At 42.5% G+C, this 23,516-nt stretch overlaps 1 protein-coding gene across 8 annotated transcripts in view; it reads right to left on the bottom strand.

Moving 5' to 3' along the window:
• Nucleotides 1-23,516, bottom strand: part of prdm16 (PR domain containing 16) — a 337,870-nt gene that overhangs the window by 38,765 nt on the left and 275,589 nt on the right. For all 8 annotated transcript variants that reach the window (XM_037772558.1, XM_037772560.1, XM_037772554.1 and 5 more), the window contains one exon: nt 243-383. In XM_037772558.1, the coding sequence (XP_037628486.1) occupies nt 243-383 (141 nt within the window). The remainder of the gene's footprint in view (nt 1-242; nt 384-23,516) is intronic.

The following is a 23,516-nucleotide window of genomic DNA, read 5'->3' as shown; positions in this document are numbered from 1 at the left end:
AATCATTATCTCCTTTCCTTTGGTAAAGGATGCTCCAGTGTATCCTCTGCTAAAGGAGATAATAGAGGAAGCATTGAGGCACCTTTCCTTAACATTAAGAGTTTTCACACAGCTCTCATTACGGCTGCTACTGAGATACTTCAGGGTCATTTCACTCAGTTAGGAACTTTCCTATAAGAGAAAAAAGACTATTCGACCGCGGCCCACAAATCCAACCAGGACATGCCGGTCATGTCACTCACCTGGTCTCCGGTGAGGTGACAGGCGGCGAGGTTCTGCTCCTCAAATGACAAGGCGGAGCGGACGTATTTGAGCCAGCTGTTGCTGGTGGCGTCCGGGCCCGTGTCCAGCGCAAACTTGACGTTGCCCATGTCGTCCACCACCTGTTGGAGAGCAACAGGTTTGATATTGTTATTAAAGGGACAAAACAACAGACAAATCACTCGGAGCAATTCTATAAATGACATTTTCCAAAGAGGTTCAGTTCAAAATGGTATCAGAGAGCTGTGGCAGGAGTTTGATGTCAGTCAACTTTAAGACACACAGAGGCAACATGTCAGCGGGTGTTAAGGCCACCTAACCTCGTCAATCCCGACAACAAGAAGAAGGAAAAGAGAGGGACAGGATGAGGAAGGAGGAGGGAGTAGACAAACTGTGGATTCTTTCACTTGTCTAAAGACTTTCTCTGGCACATATTGATCACCCTTTGTAACCCCGACGGCCCCCCTCCGAGACTCCAAGAGCGGGTTTCATGTTACCCGCTTTCACAGAGAATGGAGGAGGATGGAGGTAGAGGTGAAGGAGGAAGAGGAGGAGGAGGAGGAGGAGGAGTAAAAAGTGAGGGGGAAACCAGGAACAATGCTTTATGTATGCGTATAAAAAGGGGGCCTCGTTCTTCCTAAAATTAGACAACTATTAGTGCATTTCTGAAGCAGCTAAGAGACGGTTTTAAAGGCCAGAAATGTTGATTTCTACAGTTAGCTGCTTTGAGTGCATTGGTATGTGTGTGTGGAGGGGTTCGGTGGTCCTGTGAAACCCCGATAAGCACACACCCTCTCCACCAAGCTGGGGGGGTGAAGCTCCGATTTCGCCGCAGCACTACTGAGCCTGCGTGAATCCTCCGGGGGAGAACCGGCCCCCCGAGACAGAGCAACTCCTCTAATTACAACTCCCCAATCAGACCCCCCCCGAGTTCAGCGCTGACCTCTATAGCTCAACTCTCTCTCTCCGCGCTCTCACTAATCACAGTCAAACGTCTGCCGAAGGAAGTCGAGGTGTGATGGAGAAGAACCAACGGACCATCTGACATTTTTAGATGTGCAAAAAGTTCGTGAACTTCTCCCAACCGGCTGCTTTTTCTAAAAAAGGCCATGTTTTCCCCAGCTCGTAAAAGTGTGAATGGTCATGTTCTTGTTGTCTCGGGGTGAGCGCGTGCAGAAGGTGTATTTTTCGTGGGTGGGGGTGCAGGTGCCAAGTTTGGTGAGTAAATATGTAAAGGGTCTGGTTGGAGGTGTGCTTGTTTGTACAAATACGGCAGCCGTTGGAGGGAAATGCGTGTGCGCTTAGTGGAGAAATGTTTCTAGGTTTGAGCCGAGAAGTGAGTGGACCCTCCTCACTAAAAATAATCAGAACCGTAACCTGCTGTTCTACAAGGCTGAAATAAAAACTGTGGCTTATGTAAATGTATGTGCTGATTGTGAGAGCGGTTGTTATGGATTCTCTGTCGTTCACACTGAGACACTCAGAAGTGAATTACGTCGACTGGAAGAGCTTCTAAATAAAGACTGAATCTCATCCACTCCTCACTCTCTCCACATCGACAGCTACCGCCTCGCATGCTTCCAGTTTACAACTTCGGCTTGATCGAGTCCAGGCCTTTATTTTATGTGTGAAAACAGTCACTGAAAACTAAACAGGCGTCCCCCCCCGTCCTACACACCTACTACTACTCCACCCAATATCTTTTCTGCAGGCGGTGGAGTCAGAGTGCACTTGTCACGGCGCTGCCGCGGAGCTGCGACAGGTATCCTACATGTTTTATGAACGCGTGGAGAAAAATCCAGGTGGAGTCAAGGTGGGATTATTTCTTTTTTTAAGGGGGGAGTAGGTGTGGGAAGGGAGGTTTGACTCTGACACACACACACACACTCACACACACACACACACACACGCACACGCACATGCACACACACACACACACACACACACACACACACACACACACACACACACGCACACACACACACACACACGCACACACACACACACACACACACACACACACACACACACACACACACACACACACGTATGAATGCCATGCCTACGTATTGGGTATGTAAGCATTCATACACACACATTTTGGTTCTCCCCCACCCTCCTCTTCCTACACACACACACACACACTCAAAGGTCTGATCACAGGCTTAATGAGCTGCAGACCTGTGTGTGTTGTGCGTTTTTTTTTTGTATGTGCACGTGTGTGTGTGTGTTGTCTGGGAGGCCTGCTAACACCCTGTCTCCGGGTGGAAGCCTGATTTATAAGGCTTCAAATGAGGTGCAACAGAGAAGGAGAGCCAGAACAAGCCCACGGCTGATTGTTTGTTTATTTACCTTTCTTTTTCATTCATTCCCTCCCTCCCTCCCTCCGTCCTTCCCTCCCTCCCTCTCTCCGTCCCTCCCTTCCTACGTCACGGGGGGGGAGGAAGAAGAGGACGCGGGTGGAAATCATCAGCTCCACGTGTGAGAGCTTTTCAACAAAACAAAGCAAACCAGGCAGCTCAAAGTTTCCCCTAAAGTTCTTCTGTCTCCTTCAGATCAAACAGAAACACTGAAGACACTAAAGATATCAGGCATGCTGTTTTTATATTTTTCAAAATGTTCTATAACGTCTATCGACAACCATCTTCCTCTCCACAGTTAAAGGGTACTTCCAGTTAAAATACAATGTGGATCTTTTCCGTAGTTTTGGCGATCATTCCTATCAGTCATATATTATATTACACAGTTTGTTTGTTTGTGTAGTGAAGGATTACTGTCAACATTTCAGTTTTACCTCCAGATATTTAAAATAAATAAAACTATTCCTGTCTGACTGCTGGACTGCTTGCGTTTCTTGCCTCTCGTCACACTGCGTTGTAGTAGTCTCGCCGGGTTTCGAGATCTCAGCGAGTACAATGTTATTATAACTGATATAAATGACGGTAAAACCGTGGAAATAAGTTGGAATAATTGAAGAGAATTATCCTTAAGGCCAGTAAAGAGAAGAAAACAGTTTAAACACATTATAAAAAAGTCCATTTCATAGTTTGACCTCTGGTTTTATCTGATTAAACAGCATCAGAAAATGACTCACATGACAGCACACACACACACACACATGTACCTACACGTGCACGCGCTGCAAAGACACAATGAGACTTCAGTGAAAGAGAAGCGGCTCTGAGTGGACAGGATGCAGAGCAAACTCCACAGGAAGCTCTGATAAGAGCACGACACTTATATCGCTCCTCACAACACAAAGGGGAACCTTTGACAGCTAGGAACCTTTAATGGATGTCTCGGCATGCCCTCTCCCTCCGCCAGTTATATGTGACGGATGCGTGTGGCGTGCAGGGGCTGAATTAGTAGAGGGAAAGTTGCTTGTACTCAGTAGACGTCGGTGACAAGGTACATATTATTTTTCTGTTTGACGGAGGGCAGAAAATGGAAATGGCAGCTCGGAGCCGCCGCGGTGATTGTGATTCTGATGTGAGACGGAGATAGAAGCAGACTTAAGCGAGACATAACTGCTGGGTTATTGTGTGCGTCTCGGAGGGAATATTTTTTATGACGTGTGATCTTTTGTTGCGCTGCCCAGGGTTTGGATGTGTGAACACACCCTAGTTTGCATGTATTTTTATGGGAGTCTGTGATAGTTGCTCTTCATTCTGACTCGTCATGTTTTACATGTTGGGAAATAAACTTTTCTTTTCTGTATTACATGCTGCAGATTGAGAAATCAATAATCAGTTGTGATCGGCGATGATGCTTTTCCTTTTTCACATCTGAGGGTATCAACATGAGCAACTATGGTCATCCATCTAAAGTCAAACAAACATGTCTGTTATGTCTGATAATCACTCTGATACACAGAGATGCACCGATACTGACACCAGATCAGATATCAGGCTGATAATAACCCAAATAGGTAGCTATCAGGGCCGATCTATTCAATTCTATATGTATATAGCCTACTATACTATATATCATATACTGGAATTTGAATTCCTGTTTAAGTTTTGACCAATTTGTTGCTGCGTTATAAAGGTTTATACCTGAATTGTAATTCCTCAAGTTGTTGGTGCACAATGTATTATTTTAATAATAAATAACGATTTATATTTCTGTATTTATTGGTTAAATTTTGTTTTACAAAGTTAGGAAAGCAATGTTTAAGTCAAACCTGATGTTGTCTTACACATAACAGAACGATCCCACTCACTTCCACACAGTGGAATATCATATTCAATATCACTGTTTTTTTTAGCTTACTTTACCTTTTTTATTTTACTTATCTTATTTACTCATTTTACTAAATGTATCTTACTTTATTGTTATTCTATTAGGCACTGGTGCTAGAAATAGTACTTTTTTTATTTTATACACTTTTCAATTTTGAGCAATCTCTGGCACAAGAATTTGCTTCGGGATTAATAAAGTTCTATCTTATCTTATCTCATCTTACAGTGAGACACACGGCGTAGCTCAGTGAGTATTGGGGTCGTCCTTTAACCATAAGGTTGGCGGTTTGATCTCCGGCTCCTACAGACTGCATGTCGAAGTGTCCTTGAGCAAGACACTAAACCCCAAGTTGCTCCCCGGGCGCTTGCAGCAGCCCACTGCTCCTAAAATACTTAAATGCAGAGGTCAAAATTCATGCATGTACCTGTTTGTACTATGACAAATAAAGGTTTCTTCTTCTTCTTCTTATACAGCTTATAAATTAAACACTGGTATCAGATCGGTACTCGGTATCGGCCGATACCCAAAGCCCAGATATCGCTATCGGTATTGGGACTGGAAAAGTTGGATCGGTGCATCCCTACTAATGCACACATGGAGAAGGAGACTCTTTTACAACAAAAGTTTGATAAAAGATTTCTCTGCATTGAAGGGTTTTCCGCCTGTTTAAAACAGGAAAGCAGCGCTGTGAATATGTAAAGAGAGAAGAGAAGTCCTGGAGAAGTGGTCGACAAATGAAAAAAGTTTGTTTCAAAGAGAGAGAGAGAGAGAGAGAGAGAGAGAGGGAGGGAGAGAGAGAGAGAAAGCAGAGTATAAAGGACAGATTGCCTCTCAATATGGATCTTGCTTTTAATCTCTCTAGATCAATGTGAAAATGTAGAGAAAGACGAGCACAAAGAAGGGGGGGATGCGTGCAGTTCTCCGTGAAGCAGCTAGGGGGCAGCCTGGAATGAAATCTCTCCAGGTAGAAGAGCAGAAGTTGGAAATTAAACTTCCCTCCCCTCTCTCTGCAGCTGTACACACACATATATACAAAAAACACAATATAAAAATTGGTAGTCAGAGTAAGAATTACATGCACACACTCGCTCTGTTTTTACCCCGACGAGAGGGGGGGGGGGGACCGGTCGTGGAAACAGAGCCGTGACAGTGACAGATTGAGTGGCTGTGAAAGCGGCTGCGGAGCTGGTTTGTTAGATGTGTTGCAAATTAAGGTGCAGGACGACTAACAAGACATAAAGAAGTGTGTGTGAGAGTGTGTATCCTCTCTGGAAAAGGGTCTGTTTCCAGTTGGGAGGTCCTTTAACATGCACACACACACACACACACAGGCGGACTAATAAAGCGTCTGACACAGTACAGATCCCCACAGCCTCCCATGTGTTTGTGCACATTTCACATGCGTGTGTATTATGTGTGCATGTGCCGGCGTGTGATGGATGGGGGCCTGCAGAGATGACCCTACCCTGCCACATCACTCAACAGTCTAAATGAGTGTGTGTCCGTCCACATGTGTGTGTGTGTGTGTGTGTGTGTGTGTGTGTGTGGAGGTGAGAGGTGGACAGGCACACAAGGGGTCCTGTCAGTAAAGCCTCTCTCAGAGCAGGAAGGAGAAAAGACGGAGAATAAAAGGACAGACAGAAATAGAGAGAACAGAGATTATTCATATTGTGTATTAACTTCAGTGGACTCTGGGTGAAGATGATGAAGAGTAAGATGAAGGAGGAAAAGTTGCAAACACAAACTGATGGAAGTATTTAACTCTTAACTCTGTACTCAGATGTCAACAAAAGCAGCTCTTCTTTCTCGGGCTTTGTGTAACTTCACTGCTGACAACTTTATTTACACGTTGTAATTTAAAATCTCCCATACATTCACAAACTCATATTTTATTTTATTTTATTCTTACGTTGTAGCGGGCTCAGTTTTAAAGCTAGAGTGACAATACTGTTATCATATGAAACTAGAAAACCTGATGAATCCATCGGTTCCAATCATGTCATACTAGCTTGTCACAAAAGGAGGTTAAATAACGCTCCAAACTTACGCTACATTTTGGCGAGGAAAAACTGTCATGGCCATTTCCAAAGGGGTCCCTTGACCTCTGACCTCCAGATCAGTGAATGTAAATGGGTTCTATGGGTACCCACGAGTCTCCCCTTTACAGACATGCCCACTTTATGATAATCACATGCAGTTTGGGGCAAGTCATAGTCAAGTCAGCACACTGACACACTGACAGCTGTTGTTGCCTGTTGGGCTGCAGTTTGCCATGTTATGATTTGAGCATATTGTTTTATGCTAAATGCAGTACCTGTGAGGGTTTCTGGACAATATCTGTCATTGTTTTGTGTTGTTAATTGATTTCCAATAATAAATATATACATATATTTGCATAAAGCAGCATTTTTGTCCACTCCCATGTTGATAAGAGTATTAAATACTTGACAAATCTCCCTTTAAGGTTCATTTTGAACAGATAAAAAATGTGCTATTAACTATTTTAATCAATTGACACCCCGAATTTCTTTACAGGTTTAGGCTTCGAAATTATTTCTGAACATCATTTGAAAAACTCTACATCGTGCTGACCCTTAATATGAGCCAACAGAAAACAGTATGCAAAATACATGCAAGCACGCTACACACACATCGTTTCATAACGTCAGGAAATGCAAAGCTGCTGTGGGAGAGAAACCACAACAGACGCAGGAGAGTTGATGTATTTCTTGATAAGGCTTCAGTTCATTTCAGTTAATTCAAAATCATATTGAAATTAAACATGAGTGTATCAATCCAGGGAAATGTGCTCAAGCACGACTCTGATGGTGATTTTGTTTTTATCTATCTGTCAAGCATGACTCATTTATTTTTCCTTCTCCACCTCCCCAGCCATGAGGGTCCTTCTCGTCATACTGTAAATATTCGTTTTCCTCTCTTTGTGTCACCACCACGTCTCCTCATTCCTGACTTCATATGTGCATGCATGTACTGTAAAATACACAGAAATACCACCTGCACAGTACGACACCAGAAGTATAACTGTCAAATGTAGAAGCAAAGAATTTGTTTGTCCAGCTAAATTCAAATTACATTCAAATATTATTCAAATATGTTCCTCAAACAGATTAAAGGTGCAATGTGTAATATCTGTCCACATGCTCCAAACAAATAGGGGACATCATTTCACCTCATATGATCTGAATTTACAGTAATCTGTTATATAAAAAAAAGTCAACTACTAACTGAGTTAGAGAGGCAACAGACAAAATAACACTGCTATCTTATAATCTTCATGTACGGTTTGATAGTTTGTTTATTGGATTAAATCCAAATTGTGTTTTCCTTTCTCCCTCAACGCCACCAGAAGACTACTTCGCAGGGAGGAAAGCGTGCGGCAGCTTCGGGAAAGCGTAGTGAAATGAAAATAAAAGTTGTTTTATCATTTTCTGCCACTTAGGATTTAATCCAATAAACAAATAAACCGTACGTGGACTCTGTACCTTCAACATGACTGACAAGCCCCTCGGTGCAGCTCTGCTTCTTCGTCCTCTCATGTTGGACTGAGGACAGACGGGACGCTACAGTGACTCACTATCACCTCTCGAGGTTACAAGTGGTATTACAGGACAGGACGGGTCAGTGCTAGCTGGTTAGCATGCTCATCTCATATCTCTACAACACAATACATAGACATGTTGGACGCAACGTCAACGTTCACCCTCTGTCTGAAACGCTCCGTTTTAGTGCATTTCAATGAAGTTGCAACGGAATTGCGTTGCTAGGCAACAGTTTGGGTCCACGTTTACTTCCTGTCAGCTGATGTCATTCACATACACTACAACCAGGAAATAAACTGGGACACATTTAGAATGTTTACGTTTAAAACCGTGTAATGGTCTAAATATTGTATATTTGTGACATCACAAATGGACAGAAATCCTAACGGCTTGTTTCAAACGCACAATTTCTGAATACGGGCTGCTGTGTGTATTTCTCCGTATATTGAGCGTTTTGATAGTTTAACAGTATTTTATATAGCGCTTAAACCAAATAAAAGACACTCAGTATCAGAGCCAGAGTGTTTCATCAGGAGGAGCCATACTGTGAGTAGAGATTGGACCTTTAAAAATAAAGTGTGTATGTGTGTGTGTGTATGTATGCGTGTGTGTGTGTGTGTGTATGTGTGTGCGTGTAAAGCCAATTACTGATGCTGGTAATAGTACACCTGTGTAGCCATGTCTGGCAGTCTAATGACAGCTAAAGAGGAAACAGGCTGTAAATCCACACACACACACACACACGCACACGCGCACGCGCACATGCACACGCACACACACACACACACACACACACACACACACACACACACAGACGCAGACACACACACACTTCCTTTTATCAAGACAAGACGCGTTGTGTTGAAACTCACATATTTACTGTTTGTCTCTGTCTGTGGAACAAGTGAATACGACTGTTAAAGCGTGTGTGTATCGTGTGTGAGCGTATATGCAAGGTGTTGGGGTGTGTGTTCGCAGACTGTGAGTGGATGTGTGTGTGAAGGTGAGTGAAGGCGTGTTAAATGTGACCCATTTTATCTGGCTGGGCAGCCATCGACATAATTAAAAACCAGGCAGGCAGGCCGGGGAGGGCCGGGGAGGGCCGGGGAGGGCCGGGGGCCTTGTAAAAGCCATCTGGGTTGTAGTGTGTGTGTGTACATGCATCGTGAGTGTCAGAATGTGGACCCGGCTCACTAATGACCCAACTTGCTTCTCTTAAATCAGCGTCTCTACAGTCGCCGTCACACAGCTATCATTTGTGGCGAGTGTGCATGTGCCACACCGAGAGCAGCATGTGAACAGTCCCGGCGTCGATCTCCCACACTCACTAAATACGTAACTGTAAAGTCAAATCTCATTCATGTTTGAGTTTGACTCATCTAACTTCAACAACGGTTCCCATGCAGGTGGGAGAGTGAGGCTAGATGTGCTGACTTATGATGATGATTTCATTCTAGGATTGTTGTATTTGGTAGACATTAAATAACATTAAATACAGGGAGCGTGCGCTGCATACCGACCTTAAAAGGTTGTGCCTTGTGCGTCGGTATCTAACGCCAACAGTTGTGACAAAGCATCAGTATTTGACACTCTGGGAATGAGATCGGACTTGCTTTACCTACAAAAATTAATGCACTGCAATTCGTATATATCCCATAAAATCCATTTGTATGTAATCCTCGTAATCGTGAATCGGGAAGTATAAAGAGAGACAAACGCCGCATAGGGAGGAGTTCGGGCTGGAAGGTGGGTCAAAAAACACCAGACTTTCTCCCATGAGACTCCATCACTACGTCACTTCCATATTTTAACCCAAACATTGACGTATTTGTCTTGTAATTTCCATAAACTTAAGTAACGCCACTTCACCAATCTTTTCCAAAACCTAACCAAGTTGCTTCCTGTGAAGACGAAAGTTTATTTTGAAAAGACTGCAGTATGCATATAACGAGTTGAAATTGACACGAGTTGCAGGACAACGAAACTTTTTGTAAGATCCAGTGATTATGTATTTGTGTTTATATATTAAATATATATCTTTTATATATTTTTAGCATCACGTCCACCACGTCCGCCTCCGCACCCCCTGTGGCTCATCTCAATGAGCAGGTAGCCATGTGCTGGGTTGCCAGGTTAGTGTAACTTTAAACAGGAAGTGTGCACACTTTAAAAGAGGAGAGGCAGTGGGTTTCCAGGCTGGACCTCGTTAATGAAATGGCTTTGTGTTATTTACAGCCCCTTGTTAAAAGGCTGGATGAGTGTGTGTAAGACTGTCTGTATGTGTGTGTGTGTGTGTGTGTGCCATCTTATACGTGTTGTGTGTGCGCTCATGTGTTTTTTTATGCCTGTGTGATGTGTTCAGCGTACATGTGTGTGTGCACAGAGGTTACCATCATGCTATGTCTGTTTTACTGTTGGACAGCCTTTTACAGGCCGGCCTTTATGATATGTATTTAGGGCAATTAGTGAGCAGATATATTGGCTCATTATAGTGAAGCAGGTGCAGTGTAAATGGGGAAATATATGAACAGTACATCAGGGTCACACACTCTGTCTGTGCCGTTTGAAGGCTGGACTTATGTGTGTGACAAACAGCAGCACACAGAGTGAACTCAGCGAGAGCCAGACGGAGGAAACATTTTCTCATACCGGCTTCTGTCAAAGAAATCAGACGATCAATGAAGAACATTTATCACATTTTAACATAATTGTTAGCAGGCTCAAGAAGAGAACAAACTAGTTGAATATCAACTGAGGTGGAGGCAGAGTTAGTAAAGTACGTGTTTATTGGCTGGAGGGAATCGCACAGTGAGCAAAGTGGTTGTTTATTGGCTACCGGGACTAATGTTTGATGGTGCCGCTGGGCTCGTCTCGAGAAGAGTCCACACACATATACCTACAAACACTAGTGTACACTGAATTACTACATGTACGTACAGCCACTATGTGAACAAGGTAGTTTATAACAATGATTTTTCTAACATTTTTGATGCCACAGTATAGGATAAGTCCTTGTTTGTAAGAAAAAGAGAACTCATTTTCGTGCCAATGTTCCAATTTCAAGCCCCGAGGAAGAGCGCCGGTCGTCGATCCCAAATTTCATAGTGGCCAAACGGCGGTACTGCAACTTCTGTGTCCGTCCCGTGATGTCATTGGGCCCAAAAATACTTTTTCCCATAGACTTACATTGGGAAAGAGACGTCTGTAACTCAGCGGATAATTTTTTTTGAGGTGAATCAACTTCCCAGTACGAACACTCTTATAGCCATTATTTAAAAAATTACATGGATTACATACGATGTGTGTACGATTTTGTGGGATAGGTATCTATACAACATTACAGTGCATTACTTTAAGTAGACATAGCTACGAACGTTGTATGAGAACAGCCCGACTGCTGCAACGAGCTCCAAACCGAGAATCTATACATTTCAACAAACCATCCTGGAATTTAAAAATGAGTAAGTGAAATATTTACGCAATGAAACATCAAAATGAGGATGGTAAAATATGCATCTCCAAATTTAAAACATATAATGCATATTCATAGCTTTCTCTTTTTTCCACGTTCTCAAATAGAAGATATAATATGGAGATATAAAATAAAACTTCCTGAGCTCAAGCAAAGCAACTAAATCAATCAAGTCAGAATGTATCCATGCCAAGAATAATGGCAAATAATAATGAGGCGAGGAAGCCGCATTCAACACTGACACAACTTGACCTCCACTCTATCGACTGACATCGGAAGTGAAACACAAAACGGAGACAATTCCTGGAACTGTGCAAACACAAATAGGGAAGTGGTGCTCGGTACAAATTTATAGAGCACGCAACACCATCAATTATTTATTAACACCCGAATAAAGGAATACTTCCTTCAACAACATTTGCTTTTGTAATACAATGGGGAGGGATGGAGGGAGAGAGAGAAGCACAGAGAAACGCAGTGACAAAAAGGATTCATTCACAATCAGATTTGTAGTGATCTGAACCAGACAACAGGGGTTTCCGCTATGAACAGAGACAGAGAGAGTTTTTCCCCTCCGCATGTCAGTTCCTGCTCAGTGTCAAATCAACGTTGGCCTCAACATTCATCTCGACTACCTCATTCTTTGAATCTCACAGAAGGAGACTGACACAAAACAGAGGATGTCTCCGACCATCTTGGCGGAATGTCATTTGGTCCCTAAAGCTGCAGCGTCCTTGTGTGTTATGAGATCAATGAGTTGGCAGGACGGCAGAGAGCTGAGACGAGACGCAACTGAGCTGAGACGAGACGCAACGTCATACTTTTTCCCAGGAGACTCCCATTTTTCATCGCCATACTCGGTTTCCTCCCGGGGTCACAATCCTCCCATATTTCTCCCGATTAATGGCAAATTTTCACACTTTTTTTTCCTTTTCGTTATCTCAACCTGTTTCTGGAACTGAACAGTGTGTATAATCCCTACTTGTTTCCACCCGGACGACAATACAGCTACGCCAACTGTCGTTTCCCGGAGGAAGAGAGCAGTCTATGCTTGCGCCACAGCGCAGTTTGAGCTCATGTCTAAGCTGCGCTCTCCACAGCGTGCAGCGTGCAAAGTTGGGCTTTGCTGGATGCAACGAAAAGCCGTCGTGTCGCGGCGCAAACCGTTAGAAATAACAGGTTTCGGAGCGCAGTGGTGGCGTTGTCGCATTGTGTCTGAAAGGATGTTCAGTGAGTGAGAGACGGAGAGAGAAATGGAGAGAACTAAGAGAAAGAAATACTCAAGCGGGAGCAAAAATAAATAAAAACGGATGAATATTAGTTTATGTCAGAGATTCACACACCAAGTTCACACCAGAGGGGAGAATTATTCAGTTTTCTTGCTGGGAGTTAAAGGTAAAATCAAAACTTTAACATAAAATACTGTTATATTGTACTCATTATATTATTTTCACTCTTTAAAGTCACCAGGATGCAAAACAAAGTCTGTGAAACTCAAACCCCCCAACTTTGGTTTAGAAATCCTCCCTTTTTTTAAGGTCTCAAGGTTGGCAAGTATGCGCAACGTACAGCACACGACATTCAAACTAAAGAGAACCAGCAAGAGATTCACTCACACATTTTGTCTTTAAGTCTTCCGCTGTTGTTCTAACATCATCATCACCCATACTCCACCTGGGCTTTGTCAGGAGGTTTGAATTCGAGAGCTCAAATTGCCCAAAAAGAAATGCATTGTGAAGTAAAGTTGTGCCGGAAAAAAAAAAAAGCAGCAGCTGGCCGGGACAGCATGAGGCAGAACCCCTGTGTGGCTGCAGGCCTGGGACTTATTGGAACCATCTGAGCAGAACTCTTCGTTTACTCTAACAACCGGACTCCACTTTCTCCTCTCACCACCTCCTCCTCTCTCCTCCTCCTCCTCCTCCTCACCTGTAGCCTTTACTCCTCAGTTTGATGACCCAGAATCAAACATGTACCAATTAGAAAAAGAGACATTAACTTTTAATGGCTCAATAAAAACAAAATCCTCATCATCATTAAAAGGCGATATATTTTCTAAGACCTATTTTTAGATCAATGTTTCCTCATAAAACAGTTTGTATGATATCTTACAAAAAGCTATTCCTCATTTTTTGTGCATTTTCCCATGAATGTCCAGCAACACGTCAATCTCATTACATGTATACAGTCTTTATAAAATGAGCATCCATCTTCAGAGGCAACAACTTCGTTAGGTTTAGGCAACAAAACTACTTAGTTAGGTTTGGAAAAGAGAGGAGGTTGTGTTGCTCTGGCTATATCTAGCTGGCATGGAGAGGAGGTTGTGTTGGTTGGGCTCTATCTGTTTGGCGTGGAGAGGAGGTTGTGTTGCGTCTGGCTCTATCTGTTTGGCGTGGAGAGGAGGTTGTGCTGCTCTGGCTCTATCTGTTTGGCGTGGAGAGGAGGTTGTGCTGCTCTGGCTCTATCTGTTTGGCGTGGAGAGGAGGTCGTGTAGATTGTAAAGCCCCCTGAGTAAAATTTGTGATTTGTGATTTTGGGCTATACATTTAAAATTGACTTGACTTGACACAACCTCTTTGATTACTGATGTTGCACATTATTGTTGCCAGAACCAGGCTACTGCATTATCCTTTGAATGTATCTATAAAGTCCACCCCTCCTCTCCTTTTTTGTAAAAGAGGAATGAGAAAAAGTCTAACTCTTGCCTCCTCTGTCAGGCGGATGTGAGGAGAGGTGCTCTGCCCAGAAGGATTAGCTGCAGCCATACAGGCGTACGTGATGCTATGAGACGTGTTACTCTCCTCCAACGGGATTAGCAGAATATCTGGCTATTCTCATCTCTACCAAAGGATAATTTAATGTGTGTGTCCTCATCTGGGCTCTGTGTGTGGCTGCTGAACATACTGTAGGTCTGCCTATCTGAGTGTGTCTCAGTCCGACACGTCTGTCTACACACATGTAGGCCCCGACCCGGCCCGGCCCTCCTCCTCCTCCTCCTCCTCCTCCTCCTCGGCCCTACCAGGGTGCTGAGACTAGCCAGGACAGGAGGACCAATAAAGCTTACTCTCTGAGTGTTGGGCCTGCTGGCGAGAAGCAGAGGAAAAGACCTATTTCGCTGTTGTGTAAACCATTGTTTCATTTCCACACGTCTCTCTCTCTCCCTCTTTCTGCTCTGATATTTCACAGGTTTTTTTTGGCCCCCGTTCAAGTGTGAACACAATACAGCTATTGAGATCATGCCTCGCACCTCCTGGCCTCATCGCTGTAGCTTTAGCTCTCGCAGCTACCACCTCACGCTACTTCTTTCCTTTCCTTGATTTTTTGTTTTAAGTCAGGATGCTGCACAGACAGACTCGCCACACCCCCCCCCATCCCCCATCGTAAGCCTTCACCCTAACTCTTGCTCTGGAGGGCCCCAATGTGCAGGTAATGGATCCCGCTTGACCACCTCCACCCAGAGGCCCATATATCCAACTTTTAATTAAGAACGCTCATCCCCTCTCCTGAGAGAGAGGGAAACGGTAGAACAGGCTGGGGGGGTAGCAGTGTGTGAGTGTATCATGTGTGTGCGTGTTGCAGAAGAGCCCTGCAGCCATCTGGTTTGTGTTAGACACAATATTAAGAGTGTGTCAGTGGCCGAGGCCTGGCTGATGGCTATCAATCTGCCCTTTAATGTATGACGGGATATATGGAGGGATGGATGGATATGGGCCCCCCCTCAGAGAAGCTAATGGCTAAACGGGCGCATTAAGGTGATTGAGGCTCACACGGTGGAGATGGGGCCCGTAGTGGAGCTGCACAAGGAGGCTTCCTATCTCCTACGGCCTTGAGGCTATTGGAAACTGCAGGGCGGCTGCTGTGGAGGATGGATGAGAGGGAAGATGGAGGGAGGAATAAAAACACAGAGAAGTGGAGATGGACGGGTGAATGTAACACAAAAAAAAAAAGATTTGGAGCTGCAACGATTAATCGATTAGTTGTCAAATATTAAATAAATCGCCAACTATTTCAATGATCGATTAATCGGTTTGAGACCGAAGACTTTAAATCTTTGTGTTTACCAGAGATTTGCTCCCAAGTTTCTTGGAAATGAGTCATTCAGAATGAAAAAAGCCTAAAGAAAACAACGACTAATCGATTACAGAAATCTTAGTCGACTGAGACCAAAACAACCGATTAGTCGACTAATTGATTAAGAGCAGGCAGCACTATTTATAATGGCTCAATAAAAACAAAAGCCTCATCATTATAAGGTGAAGATCTATCTTTAGATAAACACTTTTTGAAGATTAGAAACAGAATAAAAATAACATGGGCAGATATGTTTTTAATGTATAGTCACATCATTATTAAATTAATAATAATTCATTAATTTGTGGTAAATAAAATAAAACCAGAGCGTCTAAATTCTCTGATTGCAGATTCTTAAATGTGAATATTTTCTGGTTTCCTTCCTCCTCTACGACAGTAAACTGAATATCTTTGAGTTGTGGACAAAACGAGACATTTGAGGACGTCATCTTGGGAAACACTGATTTTTCACCATTTTCTGACATTTTATAGACCAAACAACTAATCACGAAAATAATCAACAGATTAATCGGCAAGGAAAATAATTGTTAGTCTCAGCCAAAAATGATGTCAATTAAACAATTGTATTGATTCTTCACTGAGGTGATTTTGTCAGGCAATTTGAAGACACCCCCTTTCGACTTCACTTAAGTGTAAATTGCATTTTTTTTTTTTTTACTATTTTCTAACATTTTATAGACTAAATTAATAATAAAAACTAAATTGGTCAATAATTTATTTAATTATTAGTTGCTCAACAGGCAAATAAACAGTAATCATGACGAGAAGCTGCGTAATCTGTGATACAGAAAAAAGGGGTGAGTGGAAGAAGAGAGGCGGTAAGGACAGAGAGATAAATGAGGAGGAGGAGCAGCTGTTGACACAAGACTGCTCCCTCTGTCAGATAAGAGATAACCGGGCCGCCAGTGTTTAGACGCACCATTAGTAGTGTCATCAATCACACACACACACACACACACACGCACACACACACACACACACACACACACTGGGGGTGACACAACATATTGCTCTATTAATGCTTCAAGCATGTCAGACTACATCCTTTTCTCTACAGCTCATCAAGCACACACGCACGCATGCACACACGCACTCCGTGTAGCTGCTGGTGAGGTTTCAATCCCGTTCATCTGCACGGCACAACCACCAGATTTGACTGATAAGGCCATTAAATATGCATTATCAGTCTCTATCAGCACCATAGATGTGGGTCAGTAGGGGCCTACTACACTTACTACGCTGTTAAAGTGAAAGTGAAACTTAAAAGCAACACGTTCTTACATGTAAAACTGAAAGAAACGTCACATTTTTAACACAAACAACAAGTCTTATTTAGGTTTAGGCAATAAAACTTCAATTTCTTTAGGTTTAGGCAACAAAACTGCAACTTCTTTAGGTTAAGGCAAAAAAAACCTACAACTTCTTTGGGTTAAGGCAAACAAAAACTACAACTTCTTTAGATTTAGGCAATAAAACTACAACTTCTTTAGATTTAGGCAATACAACTACAACTTCTTTGGGTTAAGGCAAACAAAAACTACAACTTCTTTAGGTTTAGGCAATAAAACTACAACTTCTTTGGGTTAAGGCAAACAAAAACTACAACTTCTTTAGGTTTAGGCAATAAAACTACAACTTCTTTGGGTTAAGGCAAACAAATACTACAACTTCTTTAGGTTTAGGCAATAAAACTACAACTTCTTTGGGTTAAGGCAAACAAATACTACAACTTCTTTAGGTTTAGGCAATAAAACTACAACTTCTTTGGGTTAAGGCAAACAAATACTACAACTTCTTTAGGTTTAGGCAATAAAACTACAACTTCTTTAGGTTAAGGCAAAAAAAACTACAACTTCTTTAGGTTTAGGCAATAAAACTACAACTTTTTTAGGTTTAGGCAACAAAACTTCAACTTCTTTAGGTTTAGACGACAAAACTACAACTTCTTTAGGTTTACGCCAACGCTGCAGAGGGTAACCACTCTGAATGGGCATACAGTACATGTGTTTTTGTGTTTGCATACAGTACATGTGTGCATGGACTGTGGGTTTTTTATGTATATTAAAATGTAGCGTATAGTTATATATCATTCATTTCAGTGCAGGAGAAATAAGTGACATCAGAGCCACAGAGTGCGATATGCAGAGTTGGGCTGGGCACACAGAGGTCATGAAGGACAGCGAAAGGGCGCAATTCCAACTTTAACTCCCACCTGGAAACTTCTCATTAAAGCTGGAACGGCCCACGGCGTCCAAGTCGCCATTAAAGTCACACTAGCAAATAACAATGACTTTCAAACTATCCTTTGACTAATAACGCTGTCACCACAAGTTACTTGTGGCTTTGCAAGGACCAAAACAAACTTTGTAGAGTGGTCCTGGGCTCCCCGTGGTCACATTAAAAGAGCGAAGGCATAATTTGGCCATTCACTAACAACTCTCGGAGAACGCTTCCCTCAAGGAACACAATCAGGCATAATTGGCCAATCAACATCGGGAACAAACACAACAATATACCTCACACAGTGAGGCTGTTGGATACAGTCGTGTGGACGAGACGTCGAGCACAAAAATAAAGAGGGAAAAAGACACAACGCGGTATTACTGTTATTCTCTTGAGAATACACATTGTGCTGTTTGAAGGTTGGCTGATTGGAAATAGGATGCAGTGTATTTTGTTCTTAAAGAGGCTCGGGTACATGTACAGGAGCGTGGAGGGATCAGAGAAAGAAGCAAGAACGTTTACATGCTTCCGTCAGGGGCAATATATCGATATTATATTGATATTGTGATATGAGACTAGATATCGTCTTTCATTTTGGATAACGCAATATCATAAAATTGTCTGTTCCCGCTGTTCAAGGCTGCATTACAGTACAATGATGTCATTTTCTGAACTTACCAGACTGTTCTAACTGTTCTATTATTTACCTTTAAACACGTATTATTATTTATCAAAAATCTCATTGTGTAAATGCTTTGTAAAAGCACAGATATTCAACCCTAAAATATTTTATTTGGTCGAAAAGTAAAGTGTGATATCTGATTTTCTCCACATCGCCCAGCCCTACGTCTCACCTATTTTATTTAGCTTTAAAAAGGTCTAATAAATAATATTTCTGACCATAGAAATTATATGTATGGTCACATATAGATATATATATATATATAATACATTTTGACACATACATATGAAAAGCCTGTTTGTTTGTGCAGAAGACAATAACTTTAGATATTCAAGAAGCTTGTAATCGATTTGAAAGTGAAAACAGATTCTGATATGTTTTGAATTTACATTTGGATCAGAGATTTAATTTGAGCTTGAATCTAATTTAAATTTATTAGAAGATGATAATATTTCCACTCAGCCACAGTTTGTAAAAAATAAGATGGAAGTAGCGTGAGATATAATTTAAAACAAATCGTCTCTATTGGGTAAAAAAACTCCAGTTTTATCCATTTTGATCATTTTCAAGTTTTCATGTTTGTTCGTAATAATAAGATAAACTTAAAACTCAATGGTTGTACATCTGGAGATACGAGGCTTTCACACCCAACAACAGGGAAATGAATAAAAAGGACGCCAGTAAATAGAAGCTGATCTATGAGGCTGTTTGAGTGTGATCAATAACACTGAGGACACTTTAGGTGCAGCGTGTCATCGCTCAGCACTTAGACATCATTATCTATTATTGACTGACTATCGATCGGTTCAGCAAAAAGGAGTCGATACAACCGGAGCTCACTTAATTTGATAGACTTTGCAAAGTCAATAGAAGATATTTTAATTTGATGACATGATTGTTCTACTTCCTTCACTGCCTTTTCTAAATCTTTGCATTTGTTTTGGGCAATTTTTCAGCACTTGAAGGCAGCATGAACGTACATTTTCGCATGCATTTAATCAATTTATGTACAACTTCTGTATGTGTTTGTATGTATGTACATGTGTGTGTACAGTATATCTCTATTAATGTGGGCTTGAGCTTATTAGTTGTACTAATTACTCCAAACAGCACAATGGATCTTTTTAGCCCGAGGGGCGTATTCAGTGTGACCTCCCCGTGTGCTGGAGCTCAGCGGTCCTTGGGGGTATTTAGGAAGTAAACATGTTGACTGCACCTCTACCCCACCGCCACCGCCACCACACCACCATCCATTTACTTCCCCACACGTGCAATTAACGAGCCACCGGCTAATTTGGGGCTGGTGTGCATATATGTAAATGAAAGGCAAACAAAAGGAGTGGGTGATGGATGACAAGAAAAAGGGGGCTTGGGAAGGGTCCATGTGGGACACTTAGCGCCGCGACACTAATTAAAAAGCCATAGCACTGAGAGCGGCCGAGGTAACTCATTAGCCACAACCTGCTACCGAGCCACACAGCGCACCGAGTGCTAATGCTAGGAAAGCCACACAGAGAAAGAGAGAGAGAAAAAACACAGTGAGAGAATGATGGACGTGGGCATTGTGCTACACTGAGGTGTCCGTGTGGGCATATAAGCCCCGGCCAAATTAGCTTGGTTGCATTAGCCCTCCTGTGCCATTACCCATTAGTTTAGTGCAGGGGGTAGCACACTGAAGAAAGGTTACCATAAGCATGGCAATTAGGGCTATAATAGGATAAACAACAACCTGGCCGATGGAGGGAGTGAAGCAGAACACAGTGTAGGGAATGATTACAGAGGCCGAGTGTGTGGAGGTGGGTGACTTCAGCGAATATTGATCGGTGGCACTGCGGAGGAGGGAGCTGAAAGTGGCACCCGCTGGGCCTGCATGGCTTCTCTACTCAGCGGAGACAATGCCAACGGTGTCCACACGGAAACACAAACAGATGTGCTTATTCTCTCATAGCACACACACACACATACATGCACACCGTACATGTATGCGGTGACCCCTCTCCACCAGCGGTTGTGCCCGTGGTGCGTTTCTCTTCTCATTTCATCTCGGTATGAATCGTCACGGTCTTTCCCCCCCGCTGCTCTTTATAAAACGCAACCATCTCCTAACATTTACTTCGTCGTTTAACAACAAACCTCCACAAATACCATTTTCATAGAGGAGGACCAGGAGGAGGAGGAAGAGAGAAAAAAGAGCAGGGGGGCGGGGGGGGAGAAACGAGTGCTGTGGGATCAATGGTGCAAAAAATTGTTTTTATCGAATGCTGCGTGGCTCACATTTCCTGCAGACACAGATAAGAGAATGGGAGTGAGCAGACCCTTCGGTGTGTTGGTTAGGTTAGAGGGGCGAGAAAATAAATGAGATTATTGATGTTACATGTCAAATATAATTGCTGAGATTTGAGCAAAGAGGACGAGAGAGGAGGCTGATGGGCTCGCTGATCCGTGGAACGCTTCGTTTGGGAGAAAAGGCCAACAAGTCGCAGCATTTGGATTGTGACCTCGGGTGTGTTGCATATGTGTTGGTGTGTGATACTTTGTGTGTGTGGGGGGGGATGAGATCATTTAACTTACAAACTTTAGTTCCTACACACACATCTCTGGTCTGCATGTCATAATCCCAAACTTGATTTTTCACCTCTTGTGTCAGACTTGTGTCAGTCCCTTTCATATCAAATTTCTCTGAGGTCTTAAAGTTGTAATCAAAGTAGAGCCGAATGATAACTTGGGTATGTCTAAGCAGAGTCTCAAAGATGTACAGGGTCTGTATATGTGATGAAAAAGATCATCTTACTCAACGTATCCTCATACAAGGGTTTGTGTGATATCTTACGAAAAGTTATTCTTCACTTTTTGTGTGTTTTTCTACGAATGTCCAGCAAAACGTGACGCACGGGTCAATTTCTGCTCCAGTCTTTTCAAAATAAACCTCAAGTCTTCATAGGAAACAACTTCAGTTTAGGCAACAAAACTACTTTGTTAGGTTTAGGAAAATATTGTGGTTAAAACAACTCTAGAAGTGGCGTAACTTAAGTACGGAAGTTTTGTGACAAATACAATTTATTTTTTATTATTATATTTTTTTATTCAGGGGAGATTCACTGAGAACAATGCTCTCAGTTTCAGGAACGCCCTGATCACATTCACACAGGGAAGCTGCCCAGTACAACCACAGTCTGATCTGTTCGCCACTGAGTTAGGGGCCTTGCTCAAGGGCACCTCAGTGGTGGTAATGAGGGAGGGGCAAGCGCTGCTTTTTCACTTTCCCACCCAGATTTATCCTGCCGGTTTGGGGGATTGAACCGGCAGCCTTCCGGTCACAAGCTCACTTCTCTAACCTTTAGGCCACCACTGCCTAAATCACATTTGACTTCTGGTTTCAGACAAGGCACGCATTCTCCTGGGTGAATCTGGTATTTTTTCACACACCCATCCACCCTGACCTCCTCCCTAAGCAGCGTTTGTTACTCTTTATACTTCCTAGTTCACCATTACGTAGATTATATATGAAGTGCATTATTTTTTGCAGGAATAGCTACGAACGGTGTATGAGAACAGTCTGTCTTACTACGGAGCGTGGGGACGCAGGAAATCCAATCTGATTGTAATTTCAAGAAGACTTCTGTCTCGCCATTGGAGGAGTCATTTAGGAGTCAGGTTCATTTCCTGATCAGGAAACTAACAGAAGCTTTCTCGTATGCTACATCACATAAACCGTCCAATCCAGAGTTTGCCATAAGTATCGTTACATCAGAAACAATCAATAACGCCTTTCCACTTTGAGATTGAAAACTAAAAGTTTAGCTAAAGATAAAGATATGTAAATGAATGGATGAATGGATGTGTGTGTGTGTATGTGAATATGAATGTGTGTGTTTTGGATGGCGTATAATGAAAAGTCCCATAGCTGCTGGCTGCAGTCCCAAAGAGAGAGATGCTCAGAAATTGTATGAAATTAGAGATCATCTGCGAGGCCAAACGGACATCTGGCCCGTGTGTGTGTGTGTGTGTCAGTGTGTGTGTTTGTTTGTGTGTTTGTGTGCGTGCCCAACTCACAAAGACACATTCAGAGGTCTTACGGCTCCGGAGAGGTTTTTAGGCTTCATGATGGAGTCAGAAATCTCATCTCATTCACAAAGCAAACATTCCAAACTTTGCAGCGCTTTTCAACACTTTCCACTAATTTTGCTCATTTCCAGCGTCCATCGTCTTCACGAGTAAACAGTCGCTCTCTCTCCTGGAGGAAAAAAAATATCAAATCCTGACTTATCCCTCTTAAAAAGGTAACATTTTCCAGCTCAGTGGCCAAGATGGCCCTCTGGCTCGATCATTATTTAAATGTCAAATGTCAGCATCCACTCCAGGACAGTTTGTTCCTGTGAACAGAGAGATGTGTTTGTGGCAACAGGAGAGCGTTACAGAGAGAAGGAGAGCTGCTAGTTGAACCTGACGGGTCGGAGCTGTCCACACACACATAAAGGACTACTACTACTACTACTTAATATGATACTTCTATAATAGCAGATTCATTTGAAGTCCCTTTTAAGGCGACTTTTAGGTCTGCACACATCTGCATTGCAAGTTGTTGTGTTTCCTCTAACAGGACAACACCGACCATCGCAGTTTACACAAGATACACAGTTTTAACAAGATCAGAACTGGCAAAGCTGCAAAATCAGCAATTGAAAATGTAGAGAAACATGTGGAGAAAACACAAATGGACTGTTGATTGTGAACCAAAGTACCATAACAGGGTTCCTACAGCTTAAGGCAAGTTAGATTTAAGACTTTTTAAAAATTTTTTAAAGTGAAATTTAAGACTAATTTTATAATAACATCCCTGCCGGAAAAAATAGATGTCACCAGTTATTTTGAGGTTTTACAATGCAACGTCAGAGGATTCATAAAATCCTAATTCTCATGTTTTAGCATGTTAAAGACTGAAAGATTAATTTGAGGAATTAGTTAACGTCAATTCGTTTTAACGCCA

Source organism: Sebastes umbrosus, chromosome 6 (assembly GCF_015220745.1).
Source record: "Sebastes umbrosus isolate fSebUmb1 chromosome 6, fSebUmb1.pri, whole genome shotgun sequence".
Classification (NCBI taxonomy): domain Eukaryota; kingdom Metazoa; phylum Chordata; class Actinopteri; order Perciformes; family Sebastidae; genus Sebastes; species Sebastes umbrosus.
Note: the sequence above shows the minus strand (reverse complement) of the source record. Positions and strands in the feature narration are given on the sequence as shown.